Raw genomic sequence first — 18,468 nt, 5'->3', positions numbered from 1 at the left:
CGCGGGGGGGCGGTCGGGGGGGACGCCTGGGGACCCCCTGGGCCCAGGGGCGGCCGTGCCGCAGAGGCTGCGGCATTTGAGTTTTGCCTGTCAGCTAGCTCTTCTAGCTCGGTAACTCGTATTTTAATGTGTCGACTGCTTCTAAAGTGAAGTGCTTATTGTAGCTGTATCCTCAAATGTTACTGCAACTTCATTTAAAAAAAAAAAAGCTTTAGGTTAGGTGGCTAAAGGTCTCAACAAGTTACTATTTCTCTCTTGTCCCACTTCCTGCTCAAAGCATATCACTGTTTTGTTTGTTACCCAAACAACTCTAAGGAAAAAAAAAGTGGTTTTGGAGTGATAGTTGGTCTTTAAAAGATGGGGCTTCTAATTCTTGTGGGAATTCATCAGTAGTGTGATGTAGATTCAGATTCAAACTGAGTAGCTATAGAGTGGCTTTTTGTGTTCCTCTCGGATCTTCTGAGTCTATATGTGGATACCTGTATCTCTTAAAAGGAGCATAAAACCCTTTGAATCTTCCTTGACTTTCAGGGATGGGATGGGCCATGCTTTCTGAAGAGTGAATTAGCACTAATATGTCCTAATAATGAAAGGTACTAATCTGTTTTGTTTTGTTTTCCAGGATGGAGATGTGATTAAGAAGCCACCCTCTATGGACCTGGCAAGCAAGAAGTGCCAGCAGGTGCTGATGGAGCTGGAGGGAGTGTTCCAGCACTTGGAAGTAATGTTTAGATTGACACTGGTTCCTCGGGTTCTTATTCTACTTGGAGGCAATGTCATGAGCCCCAAGGAGCTCTATGAGCTCAACTTGGAGGGTATCTGTGAGGGCAGTGCTGAGGAGAGCCTGAAAACTGCATCCTGTGTTCGCAAGCTCTTTCACTCACTCTTTGTTGCGGATGTCTTCAGTGAACTTAAGGCTCTCCCTGTCATGGGCACTGTTGTTATGCTCCAAGGACACCGCAATTGTGGTGTTGATTGGTTCCGGCCCAAGCTCAACTATAAAGTGCCGACTCGAGGGAGGAAACTAACTGTTAACTTGTCCTGTGATGGAGACATCAACATAAGTGCCTTGCCTCCTCAGCATATGACTTCTACTTGGGAGGACTATGTCTGGTTTCAAGCACCAGTGACGCTCAAAGGCTTTCATGAATGACCTGTGCTCTGTAGAACTTTAATGGAATATTGAATAACCTTTGGTGCTGCTTTAAGTGTTAATAACTTTATCAAATGTAACCGCATATTCTTGTCTGTCCGGATCTTTTTTCCAGGGCATCTCCTGCCTTCCTGTAGCTTGACTGTATTCATCTGTCTTTACCTCCTGAATTGTTGTTGAAAGCAAATACCCTTTAAGGCACAGTTGCACACAGATACAGTGATTCTTTAGGGACCTGAGTTGTGGCACAGGAGATGAGTTAGTGTGTTGGGAGTAAAACTTTCCTGTCACATACTTACTGAACTGGTAAATAGTGGGTACAGTCTTCTCTCTCCTGAGTTTTAATGTGGCCATTTCTCTGGTAATAATTACTACATTAGCTGATTGGGCCTCTAGATAATGTATGTGATTATTAATACTCTTGGCCTTTACTATAAAGGCCATAACCATTCTTACCTACCCTATTCCTGTAAAAGGAGACCTTTCCCTGCAGTCTGATCAGGCTTGAGTACTCAAGTATTTGCCCATCTATTTGATAAAATCAGACTTCCCCATAACTCAGTTTCAGTTACTTAATAATCCAAAGAGTGGGCCTTCTCAGCAATTGGGAGGTCTTGTACCTAGCACTGTCTTGTACTGGTGATGAAAAGAGGTTAAGCAGTCCTGTGTAGGCAGGGAAGCACATCTTCCTACTTTTTTTACTAACCTTTAGTCCAACAGCCCTGACAATCGGATATACAGTTAAAAGCAGTTTCTGCTCTAACCCTCTTCAGAGGAAGTTAGGACTCCTGCCCCAATATGCTAGCTTATTCTCACTTAAAACAACAACAAAAACGTAAGGTTTTTTGCTTACTTTTACCTCTTAGAAGTCTTAGACTCTAAATGTTTCTGAAATGTGAAGGAGAGGCGAGGGGAGTGTGATCAAGTTCAGCACTACCTTTACCTGTCAAATTCCTGTTCTAAGTCAGAATGTATTACTTGGAAGCTGAACTTGAGCCCTTCTGGCCTGGTGTCTAGTGCAGAATGGGACAGGGAGGGAGGGAGACAAACCCTTAGAGCACAGTGTGTCAGAACTAGCTATCTGCTGGAGTTATCTTCAGTCAGCTGGGTATGTGTCTGTAATGTAATGAGCTTAATAGCTCTATCCCATTTGAAGAGAAGCTTGAGCCTACTGGTAGCGAGGTTGCTTGCAGTTTCTTGCTAGCAAAGATTGCACGATGGGGTGGTAAAAATCCTTTGAAAGGAGGGTAAAGGTTGAACTAACTCTACACTTGGTGCATATTTTAATGTTAACCTTTTGGAATGGAATGAGATTATAGAACTAGGAGGAAATTAAGTTGGTATTTTTGAGCTTGGAGAACGCTAGGAGTGCTGTCTCTCTCTGCCTTCTTATCCATTAACAACTGTTTACAATGTGTAGTAACTGCTAAAGCTAGCTCTAGGGGAAAAAACTGCTAGAATGAAGAAAGCTGCCTTATGTGCAGCTGCCCACTTGAGTATGTAATCGCAGGTCTCTTGAATTAAATACAACTTGAACATAGGAGTGTTTGTGCTCAGGAGATCAAAACCCTTTACATTTCCACCAAAGCTGCTTGTAACGCATATTTAAGAATGCTAGCACTCAAGTATTTAAAGAAGCTTTTGAACAGAAGCCTTAGTTCTGAGGAACAAGAGGCCAGTTCCTTTCTACTCTCTTCCCCAAATGAGTGCAATGTTACTGCAGTAAACTGTTTACATATTCTGTTATACTTGAACTATGAATGCAGCAATGATATGGTGCTGGGAATGAAAGAAGACAAGATGCTTTTTTTTTCTTATGAAGAGCTTTATAGCTTGATTTAACAAGTTTAGTACTATAATAATTATCAAAATAAAATGCTGGCTTCTGTATGTGATTACATTGGATTTATTTAATCCCTCAAAGTAAAGGTTCTGCTGGTGGCAGAACAACTTCATTCTATATATGTATCTAAGCTGCAGGTTCACAGCTGTTCCACCTTTCTGACAAAGCGCATGATGTCTTGCGCCAGAAGCTTTGGTTCCTCAAAGGCAGCAAAATGTCCTCCATGTGGCATGTAAGAGTAAGTGATGATGTTCTTGAAGATCTCCTTTGCCCAGGCACGTGGTGTATGTACTAGCTCCTGAGGAAAAGCTGCAATCCCTGTGGGAACGTCCACTCCAACCCTAGAAGACATTAGTTAACTGCATTTTTGAAAAGTCCTGGGGAAAGTCTGTAAAAAAAACCTGAGTCTGGTAACTGTGCAGTCAGCTGGAGAAGTTTCACCACAGCAACCCACTTTGTGGTCTGTACTCTGCTGAAGAGCTTCCCTTGTATTTGGAACTCCTTGAGTTTAAGAATGTTATACCCAAAAGATGTATAAAGTAGAGCCACCTTTGTGCACAGTTCAATCTTGAAATGTTTCAGATTTTTAAGCTTACCTTGTTTTGTACTTTTGTGATATGTGGCAAGATGCCACATCTTTGTGAAAGTCAGAAATGAGCTAGCTCATGTTTACTTTAGAATATATGGTACCAGTGTAACAAATGACACTCGAGAGGAAAGGTAAACTGGTTCAGTCTACAAAGAAAAAGGTTCTCCTATTTGTATGATCAATCACTTGGAGAATTCTGCTCAGCAGCATTTTCCTGGTCAACCTCTCTTACAGTCATCTTAAAGCCAGCGGCTGTTAGAAGGTGCTTGGTTTCAAGTACTGCTCTCCATGTTGCTTCCCCAAGTTTGCGTTTAACAGTTGTAGTTCTGAGCTTATCCACCAGTAAGCCATATCCTTCCTAATTCTGTTTAAACTCTCTTAGAAATGCTCATGGTTTTCTGTTTTGTTTTTAACTGAACTGAGCCACAGATTACATTTGTTTGGTGAATAAGTATATAGACCTGTATTTTGAACACAAACAAGACTGAATATACTTTAAGTCTTCTGCATTGTCTTGGCCACAAGCTACCTTGTGTGAATTATAGGTTCAAAAGAAAAGTGACCCTTAACTATATTTATCAAAAGAAAATAAGAACTTGGATTTTTTTAACTAATTAAATTTGCTGGTGTAAGTGATCTAAATGTTTTTACAGGCAAATGTGGTTCAATCTCACTTGCAAATGTGTCTTGCACCTGCCACTTCATTACCTGGCATCAGCAGTTAGACCAGGGTCCTTGGAGATGTTCTCCTTGTAGAATCGCATTGAGGACACAATGGAGGATGTCACCCAATAAATCATCACATTGGTCAAAAGCTCATCAAGAGAGTATTTGCTGTTGAGAGAGGAAGATGAAGAAATTTCATTGGAAGCTGTTTCTCAATACACTATATTGGGCTCATGCCTTGAACAGTTCTTCCTCTTGTTTTCCACTCGTTTTCAAGCAGCAAATTAATCGGCACCCATGTGCCCAGAGCAAAATTGCCTGGTGCTGAAGCAGTAGTTTGCAGGCTGTCTGCTATAAGTTTAAACTACTACTTGTCATATGTAGTCTTTCATCCTTAAAATCCAGCTTTGACTGGCCAGTCTTTTACCTATCTCCTCATTAGTCATCAATGCTCATTCTTTTAATGAGTCATCTCATGGAAGAGCATCTGTTTTCTTACCTTTCCAAGCCTCCATCATCTTTATGCAGAAATGATTTATCTGTCCAGGTAGAGAATTTCTCCAAAATATATGCAGCAAGCCCCACAGGGGAGTCATTCAGTCCACAACCTAATTCAGGAGAACAGGAGAGCTATTGCAGTTGCCTGGCATTGCAACACTTCAGTGGAAGTTAAACTGGACTTTCACAGATTCTTCAGCGTTTTCTATGAGAATTCAGTAGAGAGTCTGTATTTTACTAGCCCTGGTAGTACTTTATTCTTGACAGATTCACCCCAATGGAATTCCAGCTGTAACTGACAGGACTACAAACTCGGGTAATTCCTATACAAAAGAAGCTAGGAGCTAAGAAAGTCCTGTTGGCTTCTTGGTAATGTGTGGCAGAAGGAGCAAATTCAGGTATGAAGGGATTACACTCTGAAAAGAAATTTCAGATAAACTATTTGGGAGCACTAGTTATCCTGCTTAGCATGGATAACTAGGACCCTGAGGTCTGTTCATTGCTTTTTATCTAATTTAAACAGTGGAGTGCTGTGTATCTGTTCCTGCCTTTGGGGAACACTAACAAACATTATAAACACAGCAGTTACACAGCGTATTATATCTGTGTTCTTACCTGTAAAACAGAGATAGGGATTACTTCAGTAGTGAGAGAGGTTTGTCTTGGGACAATTCCTGTACCGTACCCTAGGCTGTAGTTTTACAGTATACTCAGTATTGCCTACTCTCAAGTATATTTTAGCGTGACTTTAGCACTTTGTAGAAGATGATGCACAACATGGTCTCAATAGTGGACATAGCTAACGCAAAGTAAGTTTGTGCATTGGCACAACAGTTTCCCTGCGCTGGCAGGCCTAGAGGGTTTTGCTACAGACTGAAGTCATGTAAATGCTTTGACCAACAATGGTAGGGCAGGCTAAAATGTGCCAGCTAGCACATGACCTGTCTGGAGATGAGCATTTTCTGGGCTGAAAGCTGCCTCTGAATCACTGTATTCAATGTCCATGGATTAGATGCTCAGAAATACCAGTCTTGTTTGCAGCTTATTAGTCATTCAACCTGTACCACGTCTTAGGTACCACAACTTGTGGTGAGTGAAAATACTTTAGCTTTGCTTTAAACCTGCCTAATGAGAACTAAACTGATAATGTAGGTATTTCTTGAGACTGTGTAGGGAATAAAAAAAATCCCTGCTCTTCTTTTTCCAGGTTGAAGAGTCCTGGACTACGTACAGGGCTTGTATGGAAGCTGCTCAGTCACTTCAGTCTTCCTTTTCTCCCCTTCCTGTATTATTTTGATTCTAAAATATATTTATGAAACAGGGTGAACAGGGGTGCAACAGATTCTGAATATTATAGATTTAGTGTTTTGTCTTAGTCTCTTTTTGCTTTCTTTAAGAGTTTGTAAGATTCTCTTAAACTCTGAGCCAGCTGACGTTTCAAAGCACTATCCATGACTCATGGATTCCCTTACATGTCAGCAGCCAAACTACAGCCCATTATGATTTTCTTCCTCTACTTATATTGCTTTGGACTTTGTTGACATCAATTTTTATTGGCCAGTTTAATCAACTAGTCACTTAAATGTTTTTGCAACTGTCTGCAGTTGTCTTTAGACTAAACGAAACCCTGGATAGCTGTCAAATTTTCACTTAACCATTAACTTTTAAATGTAGAGAAATTAGGATCATGTTGAAATGTACAGGTGCCAGCACAGATTTTTGTGATACTCTCCCTCCCCTGGAACTTGCTTACTTATTCCTATGCTTTGATTCTCACGTTAACTAGTTATTAATCCATGAACTTAATCCTTTTCTTAAGGCAGTTTAATTTCTTTAAGAACACTGGGGAAGGAACTTCAACAAATTTTTTTTGGAAATGAAGTATGTTCCATTACTGGATCCACGGCTCTTTGATTCTGCCAGAGCTCTGATTTTTGAAGCATGATTTCCTTGTGATATTATCACCTGTAAATCAATTCTCCTCTTTAAAATAGTTCTGCTAGTTTTCTGATCAGAGACCAGACTACTGGTCTTCATTTTTCTGGAGCTACCTTCACTGTTTGGCTCTTAAACCGCACCCCCCCGCCCCCCCCTTTCCCCTTCCCTGTTTGGCTCTTAACCCCCCCCCCCCCCCCCCCCCCCCCCAAAAAAAAAAAAAAAAAAAATCCCAACCTGGTATCTTGTTTGTCTCCTTTTATTTCTTTGGTATTGTGATCAGTTCAAGCAACAGACTAGGCATTAGTTGATGTTTCAGTTTTGAGTTTCTCCTTTTTCAGTGAATTGCCAGGCTGGGGTGCTATTCATTCTATGGTCTCCACATCTGACACCAGTCTGAGACAGCTCCACTGTCTTTCCTGATGAGGGATTATTTCAATAAAGGAATACCCCATAATCCTCGCTAGTGGGGACTGATGCAAATAATTCATTTAACTTTTCTGAGATGGCCATATCTTTCTTCAGACTCCTTACCTACTGGCCCCACTATGTCAGGCTTCTGGCTTTTCAAGTGTAAGGGCTGTGTCTACCTTTCTGCAAGTTTCACATTGCACTTGCTTGTGATATTTTTCTTGTTTTCACCCACATTTATTTCTAGAAGCTTCAATTTCAGGACCCTGTGCTTTGCTTTAAGAGGCTTTTTGCAAAGGGGTTCTTTCCCCAAGAGAAGTGGCATGCCATTTAAAAGACCTTGAAAAGTGATATTTGTAGTCTCCATCTTTTTTTAAGCTGTTCCTTTTAACTTCCTTTTACACAGTTCTTGTCCCCATGTCTTGCATTCAGTCACCAGAACTCATTGCTTCTCAAACATGGTTGGCCTTTGTTCAACTATAAGTTTTTATATACCATAAGCAGTTAGTATACAATGTTCACAGGTATATAGAGAAGGTTCATTACCTGCAGTGTCTGGTTTGGTGGCTTGGATGTGTAAGTATCCAGACTCTCGCAGAAGTTCATATATATTCTTCTGGATGAAAGGGTACATACGTCGAACGTCTTCCCTAGTGAGGCCTACGAGCCATGGTACATAAGCCCCAAGCATCACAGAAATCATCCTTCTCAAACCTTGTCTGCTGACGAAGACGAAATTCAGATGAAGCCCTTTCACAGATCTAAAATTAAGTTAATGAATAGAAGGTTAAATCAAGTGATTTTCTGTCTCCAAATTTTCTAGAAAATAAGTCTGACTGGAGCTGTGATAGAAGCATTTCACTGAGCCAAATACATAAAGCCCTTCAGGTGCATTGTGGTTAAAAAAAAAAAAAATATGGGAGTTAGAAATGGTACAGCTGGTATGATGTTAGCTTTAGGTACTCAGTTTTTGGATGTGGCATATCCACGCTGGTAGCTCTGGCTGTTGATCTGGTGTTGTTCTGTGCTGTAGGAAACAGGCTGCGTTGGGTATTTTCTGAAAAGCTTGAGCAGATCACATGTGGTCACAGTGCTCTGGGTGCTGTGAAGCACAACTGCAATGGGGAACAGTGAGCTAGCTGCTCAGCCTGCAATCTAACTGCTTTAAGAGCTTTCCCACCTTATCTGTTCTCTGACCTAAGAGTGGCTGCGGTGCCTGCTTTCCATTAAATGCTACACAATGAGCTGTGATGCCATCTTCTAAGGAAAGTATTGTGTTTCTTTTCCGATCAGTCTCAACTCTGCATTTTAGATAGGAAAGTCCTGTACTTTGTGGTACTGTTCAACTGCTGAAAGGCTGAGCTCCTTCCTTCCTTTTCTTCCCGCTGTTCTTAAATTTATCTCCTTCCTGATTTAGGATGATGATCTGTCTCCTTGAGGTCTCAAATCAAAATGCAGCAGAGTTTACTTCCACAGCTAGTGAAAGAGAAGCCAAACAGCACTGAAATTTAGGAAGTGTGAGAACTGTGCCAATATCAATGCAAAGCGTATGAATATAACTGAATGCACAGGGGTGGGGATGTCCCTGGAGGAAACAAAGCAGAAGGGGATGAGAGGCAGAGCAAACAGAAGGCAGGACCAGGACCACGGAGCCAGAAGGTGGAGTAAGAACTGGAGGCAGCTTTTCTGTGCTGATTCCCTTTGCTACTCACTGTGGCAGCATCTGGGCCATGTTTGTGATGATACGAGATCCCCAGTCTCCTCCCTGTAGGTAGTATTCCTTGAAGCCCAATCTGTTCATCAGCTTATGAAATATCCGAGCAGTTGCTATGGTGTCAAAGCCTGTAGGTAAAGAGAAACACAGGAGACCTGTTTGTCCTAGTGTTCATCCCCTGGCCAAAGATCATGGCCTGACAGAGGCATGTGAGTATGCTGCTGTGTGAAGGCACAGTGTGCTATGCTGCTCTGCCTCACTCCTTGGCAATAAACTGAACGCAAAATGATGGAAATGCAGTGGAAAGTGGAGAAAGTGGAAAGCAGACCTGGCTTCCAGCCACCATTGCCTTCCAAATCTCCAGAGCCTCAGCCACGTGGGTGTTAGTGCAGAGCCAAGCATCTGCATTCACAAACTGCAGTGCCCAGGGGGCCCGGGGATGGCTGAGGTATTACTTCAAAAACCTTGCGATTCCAACAGAGCCTTTTCATCACTTACCTTTCTGGTGCGGTGCCTCTGAGAAGCCATAGCCTGGAATGGATGGGCAGATGACCTCAAACACCACATCACCCTCGTTCAGGTTGTGCCTGGCTGGCTCCGTGAGCAGAGGGATGATCTTGTAGAACTCATAGAAGGAGCCGGGCCAGCCGTGGACCATCAGCAGAGGTTGAACAGCTCGACCGTGAGGGACGTAGGAGGGCTTCACGTGGATAAAATGGATATCGATCCCTGCCACACATCCAAGACAGATAAATTAAAGCTCTGGTTCCATCACAGTTTCTGCTCTGGACTCTGAAGAAGGAGGGCGGCAAAATTGTAATTAGCATTCATAGCAGAAGTTACACAATCAATCCATTGCAAGAAGATGCCTAGCTGAAAGGGGATGCCTGGTATTGTACCTATGTTCCATCTTTTACATACAGACAGAGGTATTGATCCCAGCCCCAGATATTGGGGTCACAGGAGACCAAGCATCCATCTCCTGAGAAACCGGTCTCACAGTATGTAAGTAGAGCTGCACTTAAATGAATACTATAATGCAGGTAAGACACATGCAAAAGCATGACAAAATTACAAAATATGTGGGTGATAAAAAGAGAAACATGAGAAAGTAAGTGCAAGATAGAATTTTAACCTGCAGATCACTTACCTGAAGTCTGGCTAACCTCACCTGGCTAAACTGGGGGGGGGAGAAATTCTAGCCTCAGAATCTGGGTAAATTTTGCAATTTTCAAAGGTGGCTTCAAGGCAATAGCAGAAGAAAACCTCATCATTAGTTAGCACAGGTTCAGAGCCAGATGAAGCCCATCTTGAAGCAGACCTAATCTTATTGCCACTGTGTAATGGTCTTAATCTATAGAAGGTTGTTAATAATATAGCCTCCACTAGTGATATTTCACTCATATCACTAAGCTGTTATACATACTGTTGTCTTAAATATTGTAACCTCTTAAATCCCCCCCTTCTCTCCGTGTGTTTCAGAGTGAGACCTGCTCAAGCCACAGAGACCCCCTCACCTTCAATGGTGGTTTGGAAATGGGGGTATTTGTTCAGGACTTCCACTTGCTTGCGCCAGTCGAACTGGTTCCTCCAGTAGGCCACCACCTTCCGCAGGTAGCTGGAGTTGAAGCCGTAGTGGAAGGCGGCCCCTTCCAGCGGCGGTGTGTAGCGGGCCTGCTCCAGGCGGTGGTGCAGGTCCTGTGGAGGGGAGCCCTTCTTGCGAGGCTGGCCAGCTGCCCACGTGTGCCCTACACCAGGGCAGGCACGGATGGGCTCTCCTGGCTCCGCCAGCTTTTGTATCACTATCTGGGACGCCACGAGCCCTCCTGAAGCAGTGGCATACTCTGCGTGACCTCCTGAATCGTTTATATGGGGAATATATTTTTCTACAGGTTACCAACTCCCCTAGGGCACTCAGGAGTACTGGGTCCTACTCTTGCCTTGCTGCTAACTCACTTTAGGGTTTTTGGCACTAAGAGCTTGCCGGCACCACCGGCTGAGAGAAGTATAAGAATCTCAGTCTGCGCTGCTGACTGCTAGTTGGCCAGATAATTAGGGACAGGCATGTAGGGACAGGGGTGCTGCAACTCAGTCAAGACCCCGTCCCTCTTCACCCTTCCAGCCCTTCCCTCTGTGGAAGTCCCTCAGTCCTTCCCCACCAGTGCAACTGCTGTTCCTATGCCCTCCCACCCCGCTCCACCATCCGCAGACTCACTGTCAAAGTCTGCTGCTCAAAGCGTGGCCTTTCTGCAGGAGCAGCCCCAGATTGCATGGAGGGTCTGTGGTCTCAGAAAGTCTTTATGGGACATTGCACTGAATCTGAGCTCAAATCCCGTTCATAAAGGACGGTGAGCCAGAACATCATCTAATGGTGCTAGGTAGCAGCACTGGCGTATATAAGTGCACTGCTGCCACCCCCAAGACATCACCTTGAAGCAGTAAAGTGGGTGACAGACTCGCTCCACCTCGTAGCTTTCTGCCCCTCCCTACATCCCAGCCACCGGTACCTCGATTTCTTTGTCAGACGTTTCAATCTTGAACGGACGGATACTTTCATCTTCTTTCCCTTTTAGGGGTCTTTCGCCTGAGCCCCACCATCCATCGCCCATTTCAATAGTCTTGATCTTGTGTCTAGACCTCAGCCAGTAAACCAGCATCCCTCCAACCCCCAGGACAGCCACAGGGACCAAGACTGCATTCTTCTGAGAATATTCAAAAGACCTGGGGAGGCATAGAATTGTTTGTGTTCAACAACAGGAGTGTCAAGGGTAAAGGGACTACGCTGAGGCTTATATTCACATCGGTTGGGCCTAAGCAGTAACAAATGCCTACAAATCCCATGGAGTCAGCAGGGGCTGGAGGTTTCTGTGATTTTTGAAGATCACAGGCAAGATTTGGGGCAGGGTTACATCCACCAGTGCTTCTTAGGGACTTCAAGTCCTTGCTGATCAGGACTTGCTGATCACAAGGCTTCCTTGTCCCTATCCTTGTGAGCCAGGGTGCCCTGGGGGACAAGGGTCAATAGGATATGGGCCAGTCTATTTTAAGGCACGTACTGGAGTGAATGGGATAGTAGCAGCTGGACTCCTCCAGGAATAAAAACTGCACAGACAGAATGGGCTGAGGAGCAGGAGTAGAGACAAGGGTCTTCAGCTGCTGGAGAGAGCTGGATGTGCTAGATATGCCCCTCTTGGCAGTGCTTTATACATAGCTCCCCTACAGATTCAGTCATCTTTTAGGGCAACACTGGCCCTCCACCATAGCTTTCCATGGGTAAGGCTCTCAGCTTGTCTGTCTGGTGCCCCTACTTCTGTTCTAGACAGCAAGGTTTCAGACTTTCTTGAGGTGCGGGAGCTAAGTCACCAGAGTTGGTTTTAACAGACATGCAGCATGTTTCAAAACTGTTCAAATGCTTGAGCAATCAGTCCTAAATGTAGTGTACCTTCTTGTTCCTCTGACCTGTGCCTCAAGCTCTCCAGCTTCCCTTGGGGATTAGTAGAGGTGTCTGGGGCTATTGCAGGGGGCTGCAAGGGAACCGTGAATGAAGATTTTGTTGTCGTTGTATAGGGTAGGGAAGGGACTATGCTGTGCCCCAACCAGGGTGCTAATAAAAAGTGGAGGCCTCAGCACAGAGCAGCTATTCCACTCACCTGATCCGGGACGAGATGGTCTCCCTACAAACGGAGGGGAAAAAAAAAAAAAGATCCTTATAGTCTGACAGTGTTGTCTGAATGGTACCAGCCAGCACCATTTACTGCCCAGCCATGGGATCACACGCTGTTTAGCCACCCGGCAACCTCTGCCATTATTTTTCCTCCTTTTTGGATGGGGCAGGAAGAGAGAGGCTCAGAGCACTGCCTCTGCACAGGAAGACTGTGTTTCTGGGCTGTGTTTTAGGCTAGATAATTTGTTTCCATAATAGTCTCTCCTTCAGCACAATTTAGATAAAAGGCACTAAACAACTGGGTAGGTGTCCTTGCGGTGTTTCATCCTACCAGTGGCTGTGTTACTTCAGCCAAGAAAATAGTTTATTTTGACTGTTGCGTAGCGATAGGTGCACAGCCTTGGCAGCGGACTTTCAAGCTCAAGGGTTGTTCTGCTGCCAGCCACGCAGTGCTCATCCTGCTGCGGGGCTGGCACCAGAAGAGGCTTGTGGGATATTTCCCTGTTCAGAGTTCAATGCGCTGCTGTACCTTTGCTACTTTTAACTACTCCTGGCCGGATACCAAGCTTTTAGGTCTCATCTGCCTGCAAGAAAAAGAAAACATCCTACTTGGTTCTCTTTCAGCCTGGTAGATTCTTTTGCAAGAAAAGCACAGTCTAAAATCTAGCAAAACTAAAAGTGACAAGAGAAAGTCTTGTTACTCTGCTTTGTGGAAGGCAGCCAGATTAGGGAGCTGTTTGGTGTCATAATTACGATATATTGAGACAAAAAAAAAAAAAAAGGACATGAAACTCCATGAAAAATCAAGTCCGCTGGCTGTTTCTTTTACCCAGTATCGTTGTCCACTGCTGCCTGTGGTGCAGAACCCGCTGGCTGTACTGGAGACCCCAGCAGTCCCCAGGGCGATTTGGTAACAATCTCTAAGGCAGCGTATGTGTGATTTTTAAGGAGGTATTTCCTTAAACCGCCCGCTCCCAGACAAGGAAGAACAGGGCTCCTAAGAGCAAAGAGTGTCAGCCTCCACCGCCCTGGAGGCTGAGCAGCTTACGCCACAAGTAATAATGTCCCCCTGCACTTACATCCTGGAGTTTAGTGAGTCAGAGGCATGAAACCAGTTATCGTGGCAACGGCACAAAGTCAGCACTGCCAACAAAGCAAGCACGTCCCGGAAGCAGCTGTCTGAGCGACACAAAACAAGGCTCAGCCTAATAAAACCTCCTCCCCACTCACATTCAGAACTCAGCCACACGCTCCCGCTCTCCGATGGCCTGGTGACCCCGCAGGGGCTTTCTCCCGCCCCAACCCCGGGAAGCCCCGTTCGGGGTCCCTCCTCCTCGCGCCGAGGGGATCTCACCAGGTGTTTGGAAGGATCTCCTGCCACATGCCTGCTCCTCCTCTCCTGGCCGCTGCTCCGAGCGAAGCAACCCGGGTGTCTCCTCCGCCAGCTTGCTCTTGGGCAGTGACGCTCTCTCGGTGACAATGCAAGCTACATCACCCATTGGTGCCACCTATTGCCTGAGTCTGCAGTTGCAAATTAAGTTCAACAGAGGCAAATGCTAAGTCCTGCATGGGGAGGGAATAGCCCTGTGCACCAGCACAGGCTGGGTGCCAAATACATAGAAAGCAACTCTGCGGAGACTGGCCTGAGGTCCTCAGCTGAGCCTGAGTCAACAAGGTGTCCTTGCAGCAAAGGCCAGCTGTGTACAGGGCTATGTAGCAAGCGTGTTAGCCAGCAGGCTGAGTGAAGCGATCCTTCGCTCTCTTCAGCACTTGTGAGACCACATCTGGAGTGCCGTTTCCAGTTCTGGCCTTGCTGGTAGAGGAAAGATTGGAGTGAGCCCACCCTTGGTGGTATAGGGCCATCAAGCTGCCAGGAGACTGGAGCACGTGGCGTACAAGGAGAGACAGAGAGATCTGGGCTTGTTCAGCCTGGAGAAGAGAAGGCAAAGGGAGGGTTGTGTGTGTGTCTTACTGCTGTCTACAGCTACCTAGTGGAGGGCATAGGAAAAATGAACCCAGACTCATCTTGAAGGAGCAACAGTTGAAGGAAAAAAGGCAATGGATGCAAATTGCAACAAGGGAAATTCTGGTTAGATATTAGGAGAAACGTTCACCATGGAGGTATTCAGACACTGGGACGGGAGCCCAGAAAGGATGTGGGATCTCCATCCTTGGAAGCATTAAAAATTTGACAGGAACAAGGCACTGAGCAACCTGACCTACCCGGACCTGCTCTGAGCAGGAGGTGGGACGAGCTGACCTCCAGGTGTCCCTTCCAACCTCTGTATGATGTGGCTCTATCCCATGTGCACCTGTGACTTGCAGCAGCCAAAACAAAAAAAAAAGGAAAAGCTAAGTTTTTCATTTTCCAGAGAAATCAATGCTTTGTTTTAGCTCAGGGAACTAGATTTCATTTCCCTCATGGCCGGTAAAATCTTACTGGATAAAGGCTTTTCCTTCCTAAATTGTTGCACAGTGTCCTTGCTGTGCTTCACTCCAGGAATAGCTACATTTTACTGTCAGAGGAAATGATTCCTATCTCCATGCAATGCTCAAAGTGAAGTACCATCACGAGTGAGACCTGTGGTGATTGATCTCATACTGCTGTGAGTTCATATGTAGCCACCGTGCCATCAAAAAGAGCCATCAGGAAGAAAAGCTTGTAAATCCTTCGTTTGGTCAAAGTTCAATTTATTGATACACCATAGCTATTTCTGGTTATGTCCATCTGGCATTACTTAGCTTTAAGGTCCTATTTCCAAAGCAAAACCAGGTCTCTGGATGCCTTTTGGAAGATGGTATCCCTGATTGCAGAGGGGACTATAGTCAGAAGACTAGAGAATTATTAGCAACAAGAGGAAAGAATTACAACCCATGTGGAAGGTAGTTGAGGACCCCATAAGGTGCCAGGCTGAGGTACAACAGGTACTCCAGGATACAAAAGAGACCTTGGGAAATTTCTGTTTCTTACCTAGCACTTTGAAAAAGCACAGAAGCTGGTGGAGGAAGATCTGGCTTAAATATCTGAGAGTGAAATTATCTATACCAGGAATGTGGGAAGAGCCAGCAGAGCTAGTTAAAGCTGCAGTGAAAAGATACAAGTTGCTGCTCTCTGTCTAAAAGATTTGGGAGAATCAGAACAGCTTCTGCTTAAGATATAAGGGGACACACCAAGGCCATTAATACCCTGGGGCTAAAAGGCAACAACCCCCCCTGCTGATAAATCTGAAACAGCTGAGATGCCAAGATCCCATCTACTGAAATGCAGGGTATATGCAGGAGTTTTGTGTGAGTGCTAGTGGGCAGAGATCAAAGGGTCCCAGAGGAAATCCCCTGCCCTGGGATGCTGCAGCAGCTTGTCTGTGGAAAACAAGGTTTTTCCCTTCTCTCTGACAACCTCTAGTTGCTAAAATGCACAATTCCAGGCAGAAACTTCTTGCTGGAGTCAGCAAGGCTGCCTCCCATGAGATTTTGATGCATCTCCCATAAATGTAAAGAGGAATCCCACAGGAAAGGACCTGTGGAAGTGTCTCAGAGCATCTCCCTGCACTGGGGCAGGATCCCTTATCCTTAATGACAGATGTCTTAGCACACCCATTTTTAAAGAGCCTCCTCAGAGCACCATTAGAAATTTTTCTGCCTCTATCCCAGTGCTGTGATTTTGCTGGTTCAGCTGCTATTCTGGCATGGGAAAAAAAAGAGAGAGAATAATATTTGATATACTGTATCTCACTATTGCATCTCCATCTAAACTTCCAATTGCTGCCATCCCGCAGCCCCTTTATGACTGGCATCATTTTATAAAGGGATTTCATACATTTCCATCGCACAAATCACATATCAGAGAGCTTGTTCCGTATATGACTGGCATCATTTTATAAAGGGATTTCATACATTTCCATCGCACAAATCACATATCAGAGCTTGTTCGCCCCTTTATGACTGGCATCATTTTATAAAAGGATTTCATACATTTCCATTGCACAAATCACATACTAACAGAGAGCTTGTTCTGTGTTCTATGTTCTTCTCTTGCTCTTGTCACTGATCTGCAGGATACCCCTGCAGCAACGATAGAAAATGTGCACGTGGAAATGTTACCGTAATGTATTTTTTCAGCTGGTTTAGCAGCTGGATACAAGCAGGAGGAGCCAAACACAACATAACCTGCCAGCTATGCCAGGCCCATTCAGTAATGCTGGCGTAGTGTGACCTGCTGCTGGAGAAAGCACCCAAAGGCCGAGCAGCAGTTCTGCAAATACTGGGTGCCCTCTAGTGGGAAAGAGGAGCTCGTGGTACACGTAATACCACTTTTTTTTTCTATTTGGGCTTTTTTTCTATTTTGGACTGTCTGTTTTTTTCTAATTGCCAATTGCATATAATCATAATCCAAGCCTCATAAATACTATTAATATCGAAACCTGAGACACAGGGAGGAAAGCTGGTGACTTCTGTTTACGAAATGAGCTAATGAACAGGGGTAAGAGTGGAGCACAAAAGCTTTGAACATAGCTCTTTTACAGCTTGAGATGCTGTGGCAACTTGGAAATGATTATTCTGACCTTTAGAGCCATTGCAAGGCCCTCACTGGGATTTATGGCCCTGGCTGTAATGTGCTGCCCTTCATCTTACAGCGTGAAGGCTTTGCTGCATAATTTTCCTTTTGCATGCACAAAATCAGGTTCACTGTCTTAAGAATATTACTAGAGAGCAAATGGTGCTCAGTAACAGGGGATCTTTATGAATATGGTCTCCTGACTTATACCAGGGACCAGCTCTCTCCTTTTTATCTGGTCAGTGGCCACTACCAGTGAGCTGCTGGCTGGTGATGTTGCAGGGCAGGGCTGGTAGCTTCAGATCTCCCCTGTGCTCTTCCAGGCTCCCACAACCCTGCTTGCCTCATGGTGTCACTCTGTCTTTGAACTTCACCTTCTTCCTTTGCTTTTAAGGAAGGTCCTTAAGGCTAATGAGGCTTTCCTTTGCTTCACTGGTTCTTTGCTCCCACAGGCCAAAGATACCAAATGCTGTATTTCCCTGCATGACTTCTGAAGGGGAATGGTACCCACCGTCCAACAGGTCCAAGCTGGGACTGTCCATGCTCATGCAACTCTTCTCAATTGGTATTGTATGGAAAAAAGCCCTGCCCAGAAATGGGATCGCATGGGAAAAATTGGAGAGCTTAGCTTACCACGTGTGGCTGTGTCTTGGGGGTTAAGGAATAGTCCCAAGCACATCACCCTACCTGCAATGGACAAGCAAAGTTTTCACCTTCCCAGTGACGTCTCAGACATTCAGCTGGTTGGCGGGAGATTTATTTTGCACCAAAGTCTACTCCAGCCCTGAATGGCAGGCTCTGTGCTCAGCCTCCGTGGTCACATCCCTGGAGGAAACACTGAGCTCCTAAGCGCTTCCAAACTGTTAATTCCTGAATCTTATTAACAAGAGCCAGCTCAAACATCTGAGAGCAGATCGCAGCAACACCTTGCTCCTGCCTCCACCGGCAGCCAGCCCATGAGGCCTCTGTGCTGCTCTACGGTATCTTATATAAAACAGATTGCAGGAGCAATGAACAACTTGGGAGGGCCAGGGACAATCTCTCCCATCCCCTCTTCCCCCTTCACAAATGCTCCTTTCTTGCCTAGAAAGCCCATCATCATTTCTGCAAGTACCTCCCCGCCAACACCTTCCCTTTGGTCCTCTGCTCTACACTGTATGTTGAATAAAAGTTAGTGTTTTCCCAGCTGGAAATGGCCATTGCAGGAGCAATGAACAACTTGGGAGGGCCAGGGACAATCTCTCCCATCCCCTCTTCCCCCTTCACAAATGCTCCTTTCTTGCCTAGAAAGCCCATCATCATTTCTGCAAGTACCTCCCCGCCAACACCTTCCCTTTGGTCCTCTGCTCTACACTGTATGTTGAATAAAAGTTAGTGTTTTCCCAGCTGGAAATGGCCCCTTCTCTGCCCCCCCCCCCCATTCCCAGAAGACTCAACAAA

At 45.1% G+C, this 18,468-nt stretch overlaps 2 protein-coding genes across 2 annotated transcripts; one reads left to right on the top strand and one right to left on the bottom strand.

Annotated features, from left to right (window-relative positions):
• Positions 1-586: 586 nt before the first annotated feature.
• MAD2L1BP (MAD2L1 binding protein) lies at positions 587-1,153 on the top strand. The gene has a single exon (XM_009283817.1). The coding sequence runs from the start codon at positions 587-589 to the stop codon at positions 1,151-1,153; it is 567 nt and encodes a 188-aa protein (XP_009282092.1).
• A 1,891-nt stretch (positions 1,154-3,044) lies between these two features.
• Positions 3,045-13,939, bottom strand: LOC103902677 (epoxide hydrolase 1-like). Its single transcript, XM_009283766.2, has 10 exons — positions 13,828-13,939; positions 12,460-12,483; positions 11,317-11,530; positions 10,327-10,507; positions 9,308-9,538; positions 8,808-8,937; positions 7,642-7,856; positions 4,751-4,859; positions 4,294-4,419; positions 3,045-3,337 (listed from the first exon to the last, which is right to left on the bottom strand). Exons 1-10 carry the CDS (start codon positions 13,854-13,856, stop codon positions 3,136-3,138), a joined length of 1,461 nt encoding a protein of 486 aa, XP_009282041.2. The 5' UTR covers positions 13,857-13,939; the 3' UTR covers positions 3,045-3,135.
• Positions 13,940-18,468: the final 4,529 nt, after the last annotated feature.

The sequence above is a fragment of the Aptenodytes forsteri genome, unplaced genomic scaffold (assembly GCF_000699145.1).
Source record: "Aptenodytes forsteri isolate BGI_AS27 unplaced genomic scaffold, ASM69914v1 Scaffold309, whole genome shotgun sequence".
NCBI classification, from domain to species: Eukaryota; Metazoa; Chordata; class Aves; order Sphenisciformes; family Spheniscidae; genus Aptenodytes; species Aptenodytes forsteri.
Note: the sequence above shows the minus strand (reverse complement) of the source record. Positions and strands in the feature narration are given on the sequence as shown.